This window comes from Lissotriton vulgaris, chromosome 8, assembly GCF_964263255.1.
Source record: "Lissotriton vulgaris chromosome 8, aLisVul1.2, whole genome shotgun sequence".
Taxonomy (NCBI): domain Eukaryota; kingdom Metazoa; phylum Chordata; class Amphibia; order Caudata; family Salamandridae; genus Lissotriton; species Lissotriton vulgaris.
In genome coordinates, this window is record NC_141696.1 from 28,999,382 (window position 1) to 29,018,299 (window position 18,918).

Genomic DNA, 18,918 nt, shown 5'->3' on the forward strand with positions numbered 1-18,918 from the left:
AGAAGAACATGCTCCTCTATCCTCCTCCTCCAGACTCCTATTTCCATCAAACCAGAGGGCTGGTTTACGCCCAATGAAGAAAGACTCAGCACTTGTGGGGGTGTTGTTGTACCTCTTTGCAGGTGAGTTGACGGCTCTGGGACCATTGTTGGGAAGCTCTAATACCGGATAAAAGTGTTTTGGACCAAATCCCAGGCGGAAATTTTTTTGTGTTTTTGATGACTTGCTTGCCTTTGAGGTGCTCTTAGGGGGGGTTCCGTCTGTTTGTGGGTGAGTTTCGTGGTCTGGGAGCACTGCTGGGACACTCTAATCTTGATTGCATTTGCTTTTCAGGAAATCCGTCGTGGCAACCCCGACTTATGGCCTAGCTACGCAGTGCGTTTGGACCGAAGACCGAGAAATATTGCAAGTATGAGATTTTGCTTTTGGCCTGTTTGGGGGTGTTATGCTTCTTGGCGGGTGGGTTGGCGTGTCTTGGGGCATTCCTGGGAAGGTCTAATACCGGGTAGAAGTGGTTGGGACAAAATCCAGGCCGATTTTTTTTTGGCTATTTCTGACATTTTGCTCAATGTAGCGTTTTCGGGGGCCTGTTTGGGGGGCTTCCTGGTGTTTGTGGGTGACTTTCGTGGTCTGGGAGCACTGCTGGGACACTCTAATCTTGATTGCATTTGCTTTTCAGGAAATCCGTCGTGGCAACCCCGACTTATGGCCTAGCTACGCAGCACGTTTGGACCGAAGGCCGAGAAATATTGCAAGTATGAGATTTTGCTTTTGGCCTGTTTGGGGGTGTTATGCTTCTTGGCGGGTGGGTTGGCGTGTCTTGGGGCATTCCTGGGAAGGTCTAATACCGGGTAGAAGTGGTTGGGACAAAATCCAGGCCGATTTTTTTTTGGCTATTTCTGACATTTTGCTCAATGTAGCGTTTTCGGGGGCCTGTTTGGGGGGCTTCCTGGTGTTTGTGGGTGGGTTTCGGGGTCTGGGGGCACTGCTGGCTATATATACTTTACTTTGCAAGAGGTCTGAAGCAAATCCATGGTGGCAGAGGGGAGTTAGGGCCTAGCTGCAGAGCGCGCGCGGAGTGATTTGTGAAATTTGTGAAAAATTTACTAAGTCCCCATTTTTGTACTTTTGCTCTTTGGCTGTTTGGGGGTCTTCTACTCGTTTTCTCCTGGGCTGACGCCTCTGGGGCCATTGCTGGGAAGCTCTAATACCGGATAAAAGTGTTTTGGACCAAATCCCAGGCGTAAAATTTTTTGTGTTTTTGATGACTTGCTTGCCTTTGAGGTGCTCTTAGGGGGGGTTCCGTCTGTTTGTGGGTGAGTTTCGTGGTCTGGGAGCACTGCTGGGACACTCTAATCTTGATTGCATTTGCTTTTCAGGAAATCCGTCGTGGCAACCCCGACTTATGGCCTAGCTACGCAGCGCGTTTGGACCGAAGGCCGAGAAATATTGCAAGTATGAGATTATGCTTTTGGCCTGTTTGGGGGTGTTATGCTTCTTGGCGGGTGGGTTGGCGTGTCTTGGGGCATTCCTGGGAAGGTCTAATACCGGGTAGAAGTGGTTGGGACAAAATCCTCGCGGAAAAGCCTTTTGGCACTTTTTGTAACTTAGGGTTCGTTAGGGTTAGCCCTAGCAGCAGGATTGCATGTGTTTTGGGGTGTTCTAGATTTTTGCAACTGAGTTCTGGGGTCTTAGAGCACTCGTGAGAATGTGTAATTTTGGTTGCAAGTCATTTGAAGAAAATCCATGGTGGGAAAGGGGGGATTTGGCATAGTTAAAGAAAGCCTTTGCCACTATTCTTAACTTAGGGTTCGTTAGGGTTAGCAGTATTTCTATTGCATGTGTTTGAGTGGGGGGGATTTCGAGTCTTGGAGCGATGCTGGCTATGGCTACTTTTGCTTGGTTGCTTGCAAGTGGTTTGAATGCAATCCGCGGTGGGTAAGGGGTAATTAGGAAGGGGGTACTTCGGCCTACTTTTACTTTCAAAGTAAGTTTTGTCACCAGTTTTCTGCTAGGCCTCGTTTTTTGAGATTTGATTGGGGGTCTTCTACATTTTTGCGACTGGCTTTAGTAAGGGTCTGGGTGGGAGCACTGCTAGGAAGATCTAATTTTGTTCTAAAACACAGTTTACAGTACACCTAGCTTGAGGGGCAAGATCTGCTACATTAATTTGCCCATACTTATTTATCCTTCAAAAGGTGACTCAGAGTACGCACTTTCAAAAATATTGTACTGTCTACTAGGAAAATCAAATTGTGACTTTTTGCACTCCACAGCCTACATACCTTATATTTATTTATCAGTGGTGTTGTAATATTATATCACTTCCTGTTTTTCGTTGAATAATTACAGGCCGGGTTTCAGTCTCTGCAATGGGGAAAAAAGGATGGAGTCAGGCTTCACAGTAGCGAGCCACAATTCAGCATCAGGCAGGCAGTGGACAGGGTGTCTTCTGGTGACCAACATCGATGGACGAAGCGTCAGGTGCAATGGAGGAGTGCCGCTAATAGGAGGATTTTTTTTCTGCAGGCAACTTACTTACCACTTCCAGCAGGACCACTACAACCACATAGATACAGTATCCCTTGCCTTTTTCTCTGACTGTGACTGCATTTCTTGGATCTCTCTCTGCTTCTAAATTGATCCCTTAACACATCACTTAGTCCACTCCACTATCACATCTGCACCACTCATAGTCATTTGTAAGTGCTCCTACGTAATTCGCAAGTCGCAGCACGCCCCAGGCCGTAGAGGACTGGGATGGCCCCAATGATGAAGCATGTCACCAAGGGGCAACCCTGGTGAGTGAGGGGACACCTAGAAAACAAGCAATTTCTCCTTTTCTATCTTCTATACCTTCCAGACCAACCCCACTGAGTGTTGTTGTGAATGGATTTATAGTGACCAGCAAGGCTCTCGGGTATCTGGCTAAGTACAGAGACCTTATGTTGAATATCGTTATCAATAATTCCACACAGGCCCTGTACTGTCGCATTCTTTCTTCCACAGTTGTCGAATGTACTACTTACTTTTCACTGACATGCATGCAGTAGTGCATGCACTTTCAAAGATTGATGGATAGGTTTGTACCCAAAGAATTGTTTATGTTCCATTGTTTGTCTATGCTGTGCTTTTTTTTACAGGGTGTCTTCTGGTGACCAACATCGATGGACGAAGCGTCGGCTGCAATGGAGGAGTGCCGCTAAAAGGAGGATTTTTTTTCTGCAGGCAACTTACTTACCACTTCCAACAGGACCACTACAACCACATAGATACAGTATCCCTTGCCTTTTTCTCTGACTGTGACTGCATTTCTTGAATCTCTCTCTGCTTCTAAATTGATCCCTTAACACATCACTTAGTCCACTCCACTATCACATCTGCACCACACATAGTCATTTGTAAGTGCTCCTACGTAATTCGCAAGTCGCAGCATGCCCCAGGCCGTAGAGGACTGGGATGGCCCCAATGATGAAGCATGTCACCAAGGGGCAACCCTGGTGAGTGAGGGGACACCTAGAAAAAAAGCAATTTCTCCTTTTCTATCTACTATACCTTCCAGACCAACCCCATTGAGTGTTGTTGTGAATGGATTTATAGTGACCAGCAAGGCTCTCGGGTATCTGGCTACAGAGACCTTATGTTGAATATCGTTATCAATAATTCCACACAGGCCCTGTACTGTCGCATTCTTTCTTCCACAGTTGTCGAATGTACTACTTACTTTTCACTGACATGTATGCAGTAGTGCATGCACTTTCAAAGATTGATGGATAGGTTTGTACCCAAAGATTTGTTTATGTTCACAATTGTTTGTCTATGCTGTGCTATTTTTTCTTGTCTCCCAAAACCTTTCCCAAAAACCCCCGTACCCATCCATTTTTCAAACCCTAACCCTCTTCCCCCGGGCTGTGTGGTTTTGATTGATGTGTGACTAAATGACAGCAATAAATCCACACACTTGCTGGGGAGGATAAGGTGATAGCAACAGGCTGGTGAAGAAATCCGAGGATATATTCTTACTCTGCTTGACAAAGAACCATTGCTAATGTGAAAGAACTTCAACCGAATTAGTAGTTATACTTTACCATTTGTTAGGCTACAATGTGGCACTGTTCTACTGTACTTCTGTCACCTGCTATATTCTCAGTTGTACCGTTGAATTGCTCAGGAGGACAAACCAGATTTCATTTTCTTTTTTTTCATAGGCATGCAACTGCCACTGTGTCACACCACTAGTACCACCGCTATGAGGAAATTTTATCCGACCAAGATTGCCAACCATATTCGCTGTTTCCCGTGGAGCCAGCCCTGGGTCTAGCCCTACTTTCAAACACAAATTACAGGTAAGATAAGCGTTTGGTGGTTTGGGGGTATAATGGAGTATTAGTACGAGAGACGAGAGACTGAAGGTAGTACTACTAAAGTCCTAGGACTCTTGGATTCACTTCGTCTGTGAGAGGCACTTAGTGTTGAAAACATTTGGGCATTTACACTTAAAGGAAGAAAATGGAACTAAACTTTCAGGAAAACAAAGTCAACGTTAAACCCCCACCCACCAGGCAAGCAGTAAGAAATGGGTATGCTCAGATAAAGTTTGAAAAAGTATATTTATATCCCTAACAAAATAATCTCCCGCAAGACCCTCCCTAACCCCAACGATTGTCCTTCAAAAGTCCCCAAAAACCCAACTCCCAATTCCCACCCTCCAAAAGTCTCTAAAAAAGGGGCAAGGGACACTATGGGTGGATGCTGTCAACTTTTTGGGCCAGGGCATCATGCTCCTGGCGGAGCAACGCGTGCTCTACGCGGAGCCCCTCCAACTGGTTGGAAAAGTGGTGGAGCTCCTGCTGGAGGCGGGACACCATCAGGGTACTGCGGCGCAGGCGTGCCTTCAATGCCTTGTAGGTGCAACGGCTGTGAGAGGAAGCTGTAGCTGTTGTCCTTGCTACTCGGCGGTGGCGTTTGGCTTTGGCAGCCCGGCTCAGTCTGGGTGGACCACTGTGCTGGGTGGCACTGGCAGCCCGTGGGGGAACAGAGGCCGATGCAGACGACGTAGTTGTTGTGGTCGACTGCACACTTTCTTCGTCCTCCAGGGCCACCAGCCGCCGATATTCGGCCACAGTGGCATCGATCCTCCGTTTGCGGGCCGCTCTAGCCAGCTCCTTCCTCCTTGTTCGTTTGGAAGGAGAACCTATATGAAGAAAGAAAGACATAGTCTGTAACCAATGCTCCTTAAGATTAACTCAATCATTCAGCAGAAATTTGTGTTGCACTACAACTAGCAACTTGCAAACGCATTACATAACTATTGAGGCCAGTATCTATCTAACCTCACACTTCTTCATCCTTGCTCTAACATTAGTGGGAGTTTAAGGAACAAATTCTACGAGCACTATGGACTTCCATTGGAGTCGACTATGAAAGTACACCAGTCTTATTCTTCTTCTTGTCTCTTGTTTTGGAAAATTGGTACGTTATCTTCTGCAAGCCGGCATAATGCCAGCGCAGTAAACTTGCACCCGAGAAAAAGAGACGCACGCCATGAGGAGTGACCTAGACTTGCGTTGCGTTACTGTACCCGTCCAGTACATGCAGGTGGTGAAGCTCTTACTTTTCTATTACGGGTGGCACTGAGAATACTCTGTTACAACTCAAGGGCTACTGCTTAATTAATTTAACTTTCACCCTACAGTGGAAATGAGTACTAGAAATGGAAAATTGAAGAAGATAAATAATCTGATTATCTATCACTTCACATGGGATGTTTTTGCTTATATATGGGATGACTTTAGGTGCTTTGCTTTTTATTGAGTGACCAGTGATACATCCACACATGAATGACTGAGTACTACTAAACTTATTAAGAGAGGTAGGGAGTGGCCACCGTAATAACCGGATCTATGCAGTGCTTGCAATACAAACTACTGCTACTATTGATGGTAGTATTTGGACAAAATTAAAAGTTCTTTTCCTTGCCTTTTCTACACTGGAACGGACGTGCGGGTGTAGTGTTACATGCTCTTCAAAGTTACACTTAGTTCATCCACTGACCGTCTACTCTCTCTAGATCATGGGTACTCACAAACTTTCTCTCAGGGGCTACATTTACAGTGTAGTTTGGGGCCCAGGGCCGCACTGGTGGGGCGGAGTCAGAGGGGGTGGGGCTAAAGCAAAACGATAACTTGTGACCATGAGGTTGCACACAGGTCCCTGCAGCAGATGCCCTCACCCACTGAGCCACCAGACCCAGCATTTACATACATCTCTCTCCCTCCTGCTCTCCCTCCTGCCCTCCCTCTCCATCTCTCTCTCCCTCCTGCCCTCCCTCTACCTCCCCCTCTGTCATCTCACTGTGTGTGTGTCTATCTGTGTCAGCCTTCAGCCCGGGTTGAGACCGCTTCCTCAACGCGCACACACAGACAACAACACCAAAGTACTTAACAGGTCTTTAAAAGACCATTAACATATTATTGAGGCTTTGTTTGTTGTAGCGCCCCTGCTTCTCCACCCTGACAATCACTGCTTGCCCGGCCCCACAGAGGCTTTGTTCTATTTCACCTCTTTGTGGCCTTGCATCTCCACTCTGCTCTGTGGGGGCCGGGGGAGCAGTGATTGTCAGAGTGGAGATGCAGGGGCGCTAACAGTTGAAATACAAAAAAGCCTCTGCTCTGTGGGGGCCGGGGGAGCAGTGATTGTCTGCAAGGTCTGCGCACCGCCAAGGAAGGCTTGCCGGGCCACCACCGGCCCGCGGGCCGTACTATGAGTACCCCTGCTCTAGATACACATATGCTATCTAAGAGTCAGATAGTAGCATGATCCAGGTATATGGACACATACAGTTTCTGTGTCACCCACCCAGGCTGTTGTCCTTCCACCCATCATTGCTTCATCATTCACCCAGCCATGCATCTCATATTCTTGCCTTCCCAGCAAGTCTTCAATCTCAATAAGTAAGGAATATATAAGAGCTTACCTCTGGCCGCCACCACCACCGTCTCAACTCTCACAGCCGCCGCCTCCTCCCCTGAAGAATCGCCCTCCGCCTCCGTGTCGAGCACCACCACCTCCACACTGGCCCCGCCACCAGATTTTCCACCTACAAAGTACATTTAAGAATGTTAGAATAAAGCACTCACTAGTCTTTGGTCTAGGAATGAAGACATGTGAAAACAATGTAATTTGTGACTGTCTACGTTAAAGTTAAAAAAAATGTCCCTTTTTCCAGGGAAGGTTGTCTTGCTGCACTTTTTGGCACAACTGATGAAGGCTGTTTTTTTAACACGCACCATTTTTCTCCACACAGACAGAAGATGAACTTCTAACAACAAGATCAAGTTGAAACCAGGTGAGAGCTCGGCTCGACCACAAGAAATGTCTTCAATTAATCGTCAGCACTAACCACTTTTCCATTATCAGTTAAACGTTTAGTTTTATTATGACTTCATTTTAATAAATGTGTTTACTTTTAATAAAGCTTTTAAACTTAAATACAATCTGTGTATTTTGGTCCAGACTAGAGTGACTGAGCGAAAGGTTTTGCAATTTTTGCAAGCATGAGTCCAGATAGAACACTTCAAAAGACATTATGGACAATCCCAGAGGACTGCACAAAGTTGGTAGAGCTATTGCTGACTAGAATCATGGGAGTTTCGCCAACCGTGCAATCTTAGTTAGCTACACAGACAGACTAATAAGAATAATCTAGTAATACCACAGGGAGTCATAGTAGAGGCAGGATAAGAATTTAGATACAGTCTACAAGAAGAGCAAAGACAATTTTGAAAAAAGTCAAATGAGGAACGCTAGGAAAAATAGGTACTAGTCTAAAATGAAAACTTACTGGGGCCAGCAGAGGAGCCCTCGCCTGCCCGATCCTGGCCCTGTTGAACAGCATCCGCCGCCTGCTGCTCCTGTGTCCTCCTCTCGCCCCTGGGGGGAGCTGACGTACAACATGAAAGAAAGAACAGAAAACATGGATGATTGTTGCTTGTCAATGTCAACCAAATCAAACATTTCAAAAGAACAATAACAAAATATTTCCGCGAAATTATATTGATTAGGGTTAGTTTTCATTTATTTGCGGACCTGTGACTTCGAAAGTCACGTAACTCACTAAACAAAGTACTGAAACGTTCACCTAGGACTGGCAGGCAGCAGTCCGCAGGCAAGACGCAAAGTGACAGACAAACTCCATTGTGATTTCAGTCAGATCAGTGACAACACTAACAGTTGCCTGCTACATTACCAGTCATTTAAATAGTCAAACTATCAATCCACCGCCACTATTTTTCTTATTGTCAGGGGTACAAAGGAAGGGGCAGATTTAAGCCCCTTGCGGCTCTTTTGCGCCGTTCTTGCGTGACTTTTGTGACGCAGCAGCTAAACAAAAAAGGGCGCCATGGTGCGGCGTATAATATTATAACAACCTGACGCATTTGGGAGATGCATCCCGTTATAAAGCCCTGCGCCATCAGGGGGCGTTCCGGCGCAAGGGAGGGCATTCCTGCGCTGGAACACATCCTAATAGTGGCTGAGGGAAATCTACAAAATTTCAATCAGTCACCTTTAGGACAATGATGCGTCACACAAACCCTGCACCTGCTTGAAGCAGACGTACGGCTTGACCCAGCATTGGGGAGATAGGGTACCCCAGAGCATTGCTGGAGCTGCGCCATCGTTGCGACGCAACTCCAGCAGTAAAGCTTCGGTGACGTTTTGGGCCCATGGTGCACCGCATTGCAAATACGGCGCACCATGTTTGGTGGTGGTAGCGGGCCGCACAATTAATGGCGCATCCCTGCAACTTTGCAGGGATGCGACGGTAATTGCAATTCTGCCCCTTAGGGGCATACTTACTTACGCGTTCTGGCGCATCTCCAGAGATGCGCCAGATCAAATGCGTCACTCAAAACTACCCTTGCGACACGGCAGATGCGCCTCATTTACAATGCGGCGCACCCTGGCGCAAGGGTAGGCACTTGCGTGACGCATCTCGTCACGTAAGAGGGGCGCATCGCTGGAGTCACGTCGCCAACGCAATGCAACTCCAGTAATGCTCAGGGCCACCCAATACTTAATATGCTGTGTCAGTCCTTTCGCCTGCTTCGAGCAGACATAAGGAATTGAATTGACGTAGCAGCGTCGCAGAAGTGCCTGCGTTAAATCTTGTAGATTTCACGCAGGCAATTTTGCGAGGCGCACAGCCGCCGGACCGCCCACCCTGCGTACTAGGAACGCACCCATTGTGGTGCAGGCCCATGGCTTTATAACGTGACGCATCTCCCTAGATGCGTCATGTCATAAATGACTCGCAGGGATGCGGCACATTTACGCCGCTGATGCGTCACTCAAGGCAACGTAAACGTGGCGCAAGGGGCTTGTAAATGTAATCTGCCCCCTAGTGTCTAGCATTACGCAGTTCTGTAAAGTACACTCATACATAATAGTTACTCAGGCCAATGAGACCACGAAATAGAAAACAAATAAGCATAGTAGCAACGCCACTGAGAAGGAGAGCAGTGCACCTGAAATGCACAGAAGATTTTGAAATATAATTTAACTACAATGTAATCGTCATCAGCGGCATTATTGGCTTGCTCCATGTAAAAAACAAATATTTGCAATACAACAACACAGAGCAGGAGAAAACATCATAGTAGTGAGTGATTAAATGGCTACTACTACTCACCAAGCCCGGGGATCTCCAAGCCGAGCTGGTCCAGCAGGTCGCGCTCGCGGTCCAGGAGGTCCGTCCAGCGATGGGTGACCTGGCTGTAGGTGCGCTGGACCCCGTAGAGGTGGGATATGGTCCAGCACACCTTCTCCCACCGCTTCCGGCGCTCCCGCATGTTGTAGCCGCCGGCCGAGATCCTGCCGCCTCCCGCGATGGTCCTGGGCAGGCGGCGCTGGACGAAGTAGACCAGCGCGCCCACTTCCTCCGGGCTGAATATCTCCCGTCGCGTCACCTGCTCCCCCCTCAATCTCCCGCATGCTGTCCTGGCACTGGGTCCAGCACTACTCCCCGCCGCCGCTGCGGCCCTCAAGTGCCTGGGCAGCTTCACGGCGCCTGGCTTGACCATGGTCTGGGCAGGTAAGGTAGGAAGAAGTAGAAAATTAAGAAAGAATAGGATAGGGAAGAAGAAAAGAAAAGAGTTTAAAAAAGTAGTTTAAAAGTAAAGAAAAATAGCAGAAAAGACAAAAATATACAGCTAGGAAAAGAGAGGGATAGATAAGAAGCAAAATCGTTAAAAAAAAAACTGAAAACAAAGCAAAGGATGGCAAAGATACCAAGAGGATTAAACACCATGCCCAGACACAGGAAATGAATGAAAAACAAGATGGCCGGCGCCCGTTCACGAGCGCGAAAGTAAGTTTGCGCAAGATTTTCCTCGCGATCTCGTGCGAACCTCTAGATTTCCCGCGCGATCTCGTGCAAACCTCTACTCGCAATGCGCTTACTGCGCGAGATTATACATAGCGGGCGGAAACGGAAATACGTCACGCAAACAAAATGGCCTCGCCCGTACTCGACCTTGGGGTAAATTTGCGTGTTGCGCTGCAAGCGGCTCGCGAATACTGCAAAAAAACTCGCGAAACAACAAGCCGCAAAAAAATAAAATGCTCATTCGCAAGAATTGGCGGCTTCCGCGGTCGGTTTCGCACGACGCCGCGCCCCGCGAATAGCGCGAAAAAACAAAAAACGATTTCAGCAAAAGCAAAAGCAATGAGCAGGTGCAAAAGGTCAACCTCATGATTTGTAACGATTCTCTGTAGTGCTTCCTGAGGGGGCCCTCCAGAATTCGGTTGCCTGCTTGCAACTATTGTGTGACCCTGCTCTGACCTTAACTGTATGCCACAAAGGTCCTGATTTACAGCTAAAGGAGCAGACAAGCAGGTGCCAGGCTGGAACTTGAAATTCTTTCAGTGACACATTAATTAGCCCCTAATTCATTATTGTCAGTTGGGGCAGGGCAGGTGTTGTTAATAAACTAACCCCAAATTAATTCATGTCAGTTCAAGCAGGGCAGGTGGGCTTGCTTTCCCCCCCCCCATCTTCTACAGTGATGATGAACCAGAGGGTGGCATTGATGTAACAGAGGGTGGCATGGGTCAAAGAGAGGGTGCCAGTGGTGAAACAGAGGGTTCTGGGAGGCTGTGATGATGAACCAGACGTAGAAACAACATAGTCGCGACCGTTGCGAGCCGACAAGTAATTTCGCAATTGCGAACTAGTACCAAATCCTCGCGAACTGGTAGAAACACTTGCGAACACAAAAAAAAAAAAATCCGCAAATTCGCGAGAATTCGCGGATTTTGCGGATTGCCAATTCGCAAATCCGCAAAATTCGCGAACGCGAGATTCGCAAAATTCGCCCACCCTTGGCTTAAAGACTCTTTAAAGTAGAACTCATGACTGCCTTTAATGAAACCTGCAAAGTAAAAGCTAGCAGCCACTTAGGGTTTGACATTGGGCAGATTGTAGATAGATCTCTTTTCAGTCAGCTGGTCACTTCTCTTTTTAAGGAGCAGAAAAGACTCAAGTTCCATTACTAAGTTTGACCCTCTTCTCAGAAGGGAATTGAATCCATTATCCTGCTGTTCAATATGATCTCTAGGTGGCAAATTAGAGCTACTGTGGCACTCACAGTGTCATCTCAGTGGCTTTTGAGATGGTCTACTGTTTTGCCACACTTCCTTATCCCCACTCATTGGTACTGGGAGACACTTTTAAAAATGATTTAGTTATTTTTAACTACTAGAATGTGAAAGGTGCTGAATTTTCACCAAGTAGGTGCCATGAAAGTAATATGGTGAAAACTTCACAGAAAATTATGTCACTGACCCTATCCCCTAAACCCGGCTTAAGTTACTTAATAACTTTTTGAATTAAAAAAAACACCACAGATAAATGTCATTTTTAGATGCTACTAATACGTTAGATATGGTGCTGCTAATTTGACAGAAGAGATGCAGTGCCAGAGAACACAGAACAATTTTGGGAATCTAAATTAATTATACCACAAATTACCATAATGAAATAGTTCTCCTAAGCAATACCACAGTGAAAAATGTAATGATAAATCATAAAGCAAGCCAAATGAGAAACTTAATGCCAGATTTTGAATAAGACACTCAAAGCAGCGCAGCTCCTAAAGAGGTTGTGCTGCTTTGCATGATGGGGAGGGAGCAGATGGGCATGATATCTACATAATATGACAGACTCTCCTCACCTCTCACAAGTGCTGCCACTGATTTCAGCTGCAAAGCACCGCACACACATCTTAGCGCCATAGCATTAGGGTGTGTGCATGAGTCTAGCATAGTTTTTGTACAGGAAGGGTACGCTTCTAGTACAAAAAAAACATGCCTATAAAAGTTTAAAAACCTTTCCTACTTTGTAGGTGTTCTGCACAGTGCAGCACACATATAAAGTCAGAAAAGAAAGGACAAAAAAATAATTTCTTCTGTTAGCGACTCCTTTGAAGTGACATTAACTTTTGGCACCTTGGTGCTTGGTAATGCAAAGCAGGATTGCTTCACACTACTTTTAGGGCAAAACACATTTTGATGTGGAAAGTAAATTCACCCCTTAAAAGGTTTGTACTTTTTAAGGTCACTTTTGTGACACTATCCCAGCACAAAATGTTTGAAAAAACGTTTTTATATGTGCAAAGTTTGCAATCAAATTTACCACATTGTCTGCCAAGAATCAAACTAGATTACTAGAGCAGAGATCTCCATTACAAGTTTGGAATTCTCTGAAATGGTAAGCCCCACTCAGAGAGTGGGATTGAGGTATTTTCTGCATGTTCAAGGCATGCCTTGATTTGGAACGTTGTAAATGTTCCCAAATCACTAGGTTGTGGGTAGTCACAAACTCGTAGACAGGAAAGAGTCATAATATTTCTTTGGCTATGTGTCTGTGTAGATCCCTTACAACAACCACATGTTGTGGGAGTTTCAGGGAAGGAGAGTTTTAATGAGGCAAAAAACTTGTCGATACAGAAATAAAAAGAAACAAACAAAATGTGCTTGTGTGGAGTTCTCCGAAGTGGAGAAATCTGCACCTTGGAATAGTGCGATTTTCCAACAAATCACTTCATGCTCCAGGAGCAGCTTTCCATGCAAATTCCAATTGGCATTTGTAAATTACAAAAAGTATTAAAAGTTCTGCCAGAGGAAGATTTAAAAATGTGAGTGTGTTTCTATTATTTACATACAATATGAAGGATGCATTCTGCTTTAATTAATCTTAGTTGTTAATATATTTTGACGTATTATCACATGCCATACAATATAACCAATTAGAAGCACAGAGGGGGGATTGTTGACAAATGTACATTTTTTCAAATATTCACAATAATTGAAACCTGGCAACAAGTTGATTAAAACTCCTGGTTCGAGAAAAGTATTTCCCTAATATCTTGAGTTCTCGCCTTACGATATCAATTTGTAAGTCGTGGAAGCAACTCCTAGTTTTCTACATGCTGTATCTCACATTTTCTTTAACCCAATGCCCATTTCAGATCACTCTGTAAAATTTCACATTTGCACCATTGTGCTATTTTTTGCCCCTCCCCATAACCCAGACAATGCTGGAATCCTAATATTGCCGTGCCTCCTAAGATACCATGCTCATTTCTATTCTTACAGCCTGACACAAACTTCCATAAGGTATGACAGACATACATTACTTGCACTACAACCCGACACGCCTGCCATTTGCAAGCACACCATGCTGGCCCAGTCACTCACAAAATGCTGGAGGTGCCGCTTTGATCCCCTCCCTCAAGTCCCAGATATTAGCACTGGGCCTACCATCAAAGCAGCATTACTGAATTGCAGATCTCTTCGCAAACATGCTCTGGAAATCTACCACTTGCTTGAAGACCAGAATCTTAACATCCTTTTCTTAACGGAAACCTGGCTTGATGAACATTCAGATCCGGACATTATCCAGGCCTTACCTAACGGATATTCCATATCTAGGCTAGATAGAAAGGACGGTAGAGGAGGTGGCATTGCAATTGTCACTAGAGATCCTCTCGTCTGTTCCCTTGCACACACACAGGTTGATCATAGTGAAGCTGGCACCTTTACAATCAACACTGGTCCCAATCACTCGATCTCTGGTATCTTGATATATCGACCACCGGGTAGACTATATGACTTCACATCCACCCTAATGGAGGCGGTCACCCATCTAGCACTAAGAAAATCTAAATTGTTAGTTCTAGGAGATCTTAATGCCCATTTCGAAGATCCTTTAGATAAAGACGCGGTTGATATTCGTATGGAACTGCAATCGGTTCAACTTGACCTAAAAAATAAAGATCCTTCACACCAACTAGGACATTTGCTAGACCCCGTCTTTGGAAACTGGCTAGAAGTACATACTTCTGATCCTATACCCATACCCTGGTCGGATCATTACATTATTCCCATTTCAATTCAACTTGACAAAGCGGAGCTCTTTCGTCATCAATCCCTGAGATATAAACGCAGGAAATGGAAGAATTTTACTTTAGATTCCTTCATTCAAATTGTTCTAGACGAAGGTCCTCCCAAAGGAGCTGACTGTGAGGCAGCTAATGCAAATCTAAACAATATCGTCACTAAGGCCCTGGACATCACAGCCCCTAGCCGCACCATGTCCAATGTTAGGAGACCTCAGAAAACTGCCCCGTGGTTCGGCCAAGAACTACAGACCTTGAAAACGGCTTGCAAGAAACTTGAGAGAGCCTGGCGCCATAACTTCTGTGCAGATACTAAAATACAATATAAAATAGCACAGAAAGAATATTACAAATCAGTTCGCCTGGCCAAAGCCGAGCATTATCACACTCGTATTACAGAAGCAGGCAACTCCTCAAGGGAACTGTTTCAAATATACAAAGAGATATCCATAGTGGAGATGTCCTCCCCCACCCAAAATGATTCTGTGGAATCGTGCAATAAGATTGCTCAGTATTTTGCTGGCAAAATTAGTAAAATCGACACGAGCTTTTCTAAACAGGGAGCCCCGGCCACGGACTTTACTGAAAACGATAAAACTGTAACTACTCCTGTGTGCCTTAAGTCTTTCGTAGTTCCCTCCTATGAGATTCTGTCCAAAATGTGTAATAAAATAAAATCAGGATCGCCCCGGGACCCGGCACCACCAAAAATTTTAGCGGAAGCCTTCTCAGTATTGGAACCTCATCTGAGGCACCTACTACAAACCTCCTTTTCAACCTCTTGTCTCCCGGAGGAATGGAAACAGGCAATAGTGCTACCCATTAAGAAAAAACCCAACATCAGTGTGGACATAATGGATAATTTACGACCTATATCCCTGCTACCTTATGTAGCCAAGTTAGCAGAGAAAATTGCTAACAGTCAACTGATGGAACATCTTGAGACCCATAATGCTTTCCATAAATCTCAGTCGGGTTTCAGATCTGGTTTCTCTACGGAGACAGCTCTCCTGAGGGCCACTGAAACCCTACGTGAGGGAGCAGATGAGGGAAAGACAATGGCCCTCATCATGCTTGATCTCAGTGCCGCTTTTGACACTGTAGCACACTCCACCTTGCTACAGTGTCTAAATAAAGCGGGAGTCACCAATAAGGCACTGGGATGGCTGAAAGCTTTCTTGCTCAACAGGAGCTTTCAAGTCCAAAGGGGGACTTCTCTCTCCAACAGGGTGATGCTTGAGCAGGGGGTTCCTCAGGGCTCTGCCCTGAGTCCCACTCTGTTTAATCTATACATGGCCCCTTTGGCAGAGGTAGTGCAGTCGTTCGGCGTGGAGCTTGTCTCCTACGCCGACGACACGCAACTTCTTATATCTCTGACCCAAGCCCCCTCTAAGGAAGCTGACAACTTCAATGCCTGCATGACCAAACTTGCCACATGGATGAATGACCATTGTCTGAAACTTAATGGGACAAAGACGGAGGTCCTCATTATTGGTGGCAATGAGGTCAAATGGACTACAGAGTGGTGGCCCAGCTGCCTTGGTCCTTTGCCCTCCCCTTCTCGAGAGGCAAAGAATTTGGGTGTGTGGGTGGATAATAAACTGTCCTTTGATAGCCACATAAGAAAAACTGTAGGCAAATGCTTTGGGGTGATGAAAACTCTGAACCGCACCCTTGACCTGTTACCCATCAATTCCAGGCGTACCATGATGCAAGCGCTGATAACATCTCGTATTGATTACGGAAACGTGCTGCTCATAGGGTCAACTGAGAAAAACATCAAAAAGCTACAGGTTTTACAAAATTCGGCAGCTCGCCTGGTCTTAAGGCTCCCCCGCAGAGCACCATCACGCCCCTCTCTGGAAGCCCTCCATTGGCTACCAATCAGGAAGAGGATTGATTTTAAAGCTATGCTATGGTGCCATAAAATAATTCATCACAGAGCACCAGCTTATATGTCGGACTTGGCATCTGTTTATGAACCTAGCAGGTCGCTTAGATCTAAAGGAATGGGTCTGCTCAGAACTACATGCCCCAAAAAAGCTAGAATGGGAGGCAGATCATTCCGTACTTTAGCTGCTAGGAAGTGGAACCTTCTTCCTTTGGATATTAGGATGGAGAATAATGAAACTATGTTTAGGAAGAAGTTGAAAACCTGCCTCTTTACCTTGTGATTGGTTCCTCTACTCTATCTCACACTCTCTCCACAGCGCGGGGACACGCCGGGAGGCGTCACCAGGCGCTCTACAAACTCCTTTAAATTAAATTAAATCATAGAGGACCTGGGTAGAAACAAAATATTTTTTATACATTTTCCCTCTTCAATATCCCAGCCTATTTTGCCACTCATGTACAATATTCCGGCTCCATATTGGAACTGGGGCAGCAGTATCAGGGCCATATATCTTTTCAAGACAGGTCTACCTAACTTTTCTCCATAAGTTCTGGTAAATTTCTTCAGGCCACTAACTGAAGTCAGTGCTCATATTCTCAGCGCATTCAAATGGGATTTCCATTTTAGAGATTTTTTAACCACATTCCTAGATATTTATACTCTTTCCAACTTTGTGCAGCCCCAGAGGTAATTGCATTTCTTCCTTTTCTTACCAAAGCACAAAACCTTGGGTTTTACCAAGTTTACAACAAGTTTTTTTTCTGACTGCAGTATTCATTGAACACATACAGCTTCCTCTGCAGACATATCTATATTTTGATCTATGATTACCAGATCTTCTGCATAAAGCAATCACTGTGTTTCCCATCTAATTTAGGGATAAGCATGAGTCCTTAGGAAGTACCTCCTCTGAGTAGAGGGATTGAGAACTCCAGATGTTGCATGCCTGAGCTGTCGTATTGTAGTGTCATGCAAAGGTATTATCTTCAGAGTCATTAGATCAAGATTAGCTGCTTTTATGAATTGATTTCTGAGTAGAATCACAGTCAGATGAAAATAAGGAATTTAACATGGGAGCAACAGGTCAAATTATTTTTCGGTAAGAGTAGACATAAATGCTGAGTTCGATAAATAACTCAGTCATAACTCAGTCATCAAAGGTGGTATGTTTATAAATACAGTGTGCAATGTGAGGAGCTAAACAGAGAGGAGGTTTCATATCCTTCTACACCCCCTCCCGTCAGCTACGATCCTCCAACCAAGCTCTTGCCACTGTACCTCGCATCAACAAAACCACCATGGGAGGCAGATCCTTCTCCTACCTGGCAGCTAAAACTTGGAACTCCCTTCCTACTCATCTTCGCCTCACTCAGAACCACCTAGCATTCAGAAAGCAACTTAAAACTTGGATATTCGACAAGTAATTCCCCACCCTCCCCTCAAGCGCCTTGAGACCCTATGGGTATGTAGCGCGCTATATAAATCTTTTGACTTTTTGACTTTTGACTTTTTTTGTTGTCCTCATAAGAAAATATGCAGACACCTGTGCCCCCTCAAGGTATCCATAAACTGATTGAAGAGTGCAGGGGCCAAGATTGAACCTTGTGGAACCCACAGACACTTAGGATAGGATTCAAGATATTTCACCTAATCCTCACTACTTGTGATCGGTTTTCATTCAGTCTTGCAAGAGCAAGATGAGGCAATCATGCTCTCCACTACTGAACGCAGCTGTCAGATAAAGGAGAACGAGGAGAGAGGATTCCCCTCCGTCAAGGATTCAAGAGGATGGCCAATCCGTTCCTCAGCCTGCTCAGATTCCAGACTGATTGAGCAACAAGACTGGCTGGCTGAAGGTACTTATAAAGCGCTCTTATGCCGAGGCGTCTTGGCAAGAGATTGGATATAATGCGTTTCTTCATTGATTACTAAGCCAGGATAGTCTGGATGCCGGATGGTAGTTGGATAGCATGCGCCTTTTAAAAACTGTGTTTTATTGAATAACATTTTCCAAGAGTGTCATCTCTTTTAACAAGCAATCACTTAAAGTGATCCTTATAAAAAATAATGTCATAGTTATGACCACGAGATGTGGCAGAGGCCTGAGTGTGGAGACTATGAAAGCCAATGCTCTACCTGTTGTGTCTTTTCAAGCAGTACATCAGCACTGTCGGTCATCTATGTGACCACATTGCAACCCAAAGCCGTGTCAAGTCTCATAATCACCTGGGTGTTTTCAGACCATAATATGGCACTGGTGTTGATAAAGATGTGTGCACCTTGTTGGGAGTCAAAACTGCCCACGTTGACCAGTCGAATGTCCTCATAGTTAAATATCTGTACATTCACAATGTCATACATGCTTGGGGCATCACCATTTTCATCAAAAGATATTTGAGCCCCGATTTTCAATGATAGATTCATCCTTTTCACATAGTGAAGAACCTATTAGGGAAAAACACAGATACAGTCACAAGGAGAACACATTAACACATGAAGGGAATACATTGAACAATAATGTAAAATTCAATCTATGTATCATCTTTCACAACTATTGTAAACTTT

The 18,918-nt window shown here is 45.2% G+C and overlaps 2 protein-coding genes across 2 annotated transcripts in view; both read right to left on the reverse strand.

Annotated features, from left to right (window-relative positions):
- The window catches only part of LOC147693290 (vomeronasal type-2 receptor 26-like), a 76,689-nt gene extending 62,949 nt beyond the window's left edge, over positions 1–13,740 (reverse strand). The window contains exon 1 of the mRNA XM_086935899.1: positions 13,693–13,740. Within this exon, the coding sequence (XP_086792025.1) occupies positions 13,693–13,740 (48 nt within the window). The remainder of the gene's footprint in view (positions 1–13,692) is intronic.
- A 4,791-nt stretch (positions 13,741–18,531) lies between these two features.
- Positions 18,532–18,918, reverse strand: part of LOC147693291 (extracellular calcium-sensing receptor-like) — a 52,966-nt gene continuing 52,579 nt past the window's right edge. Inside the window, exon 3 of the mRNA XM_086935900.1 lies at positions 18,532–18,798. Within this exon, the coding sequence (XP_086792026.1) occupies positions 18,532–18,798 (267 nt within the window). The remainder of the gene's footprint in view (positions 18,799–18,918) is intronic.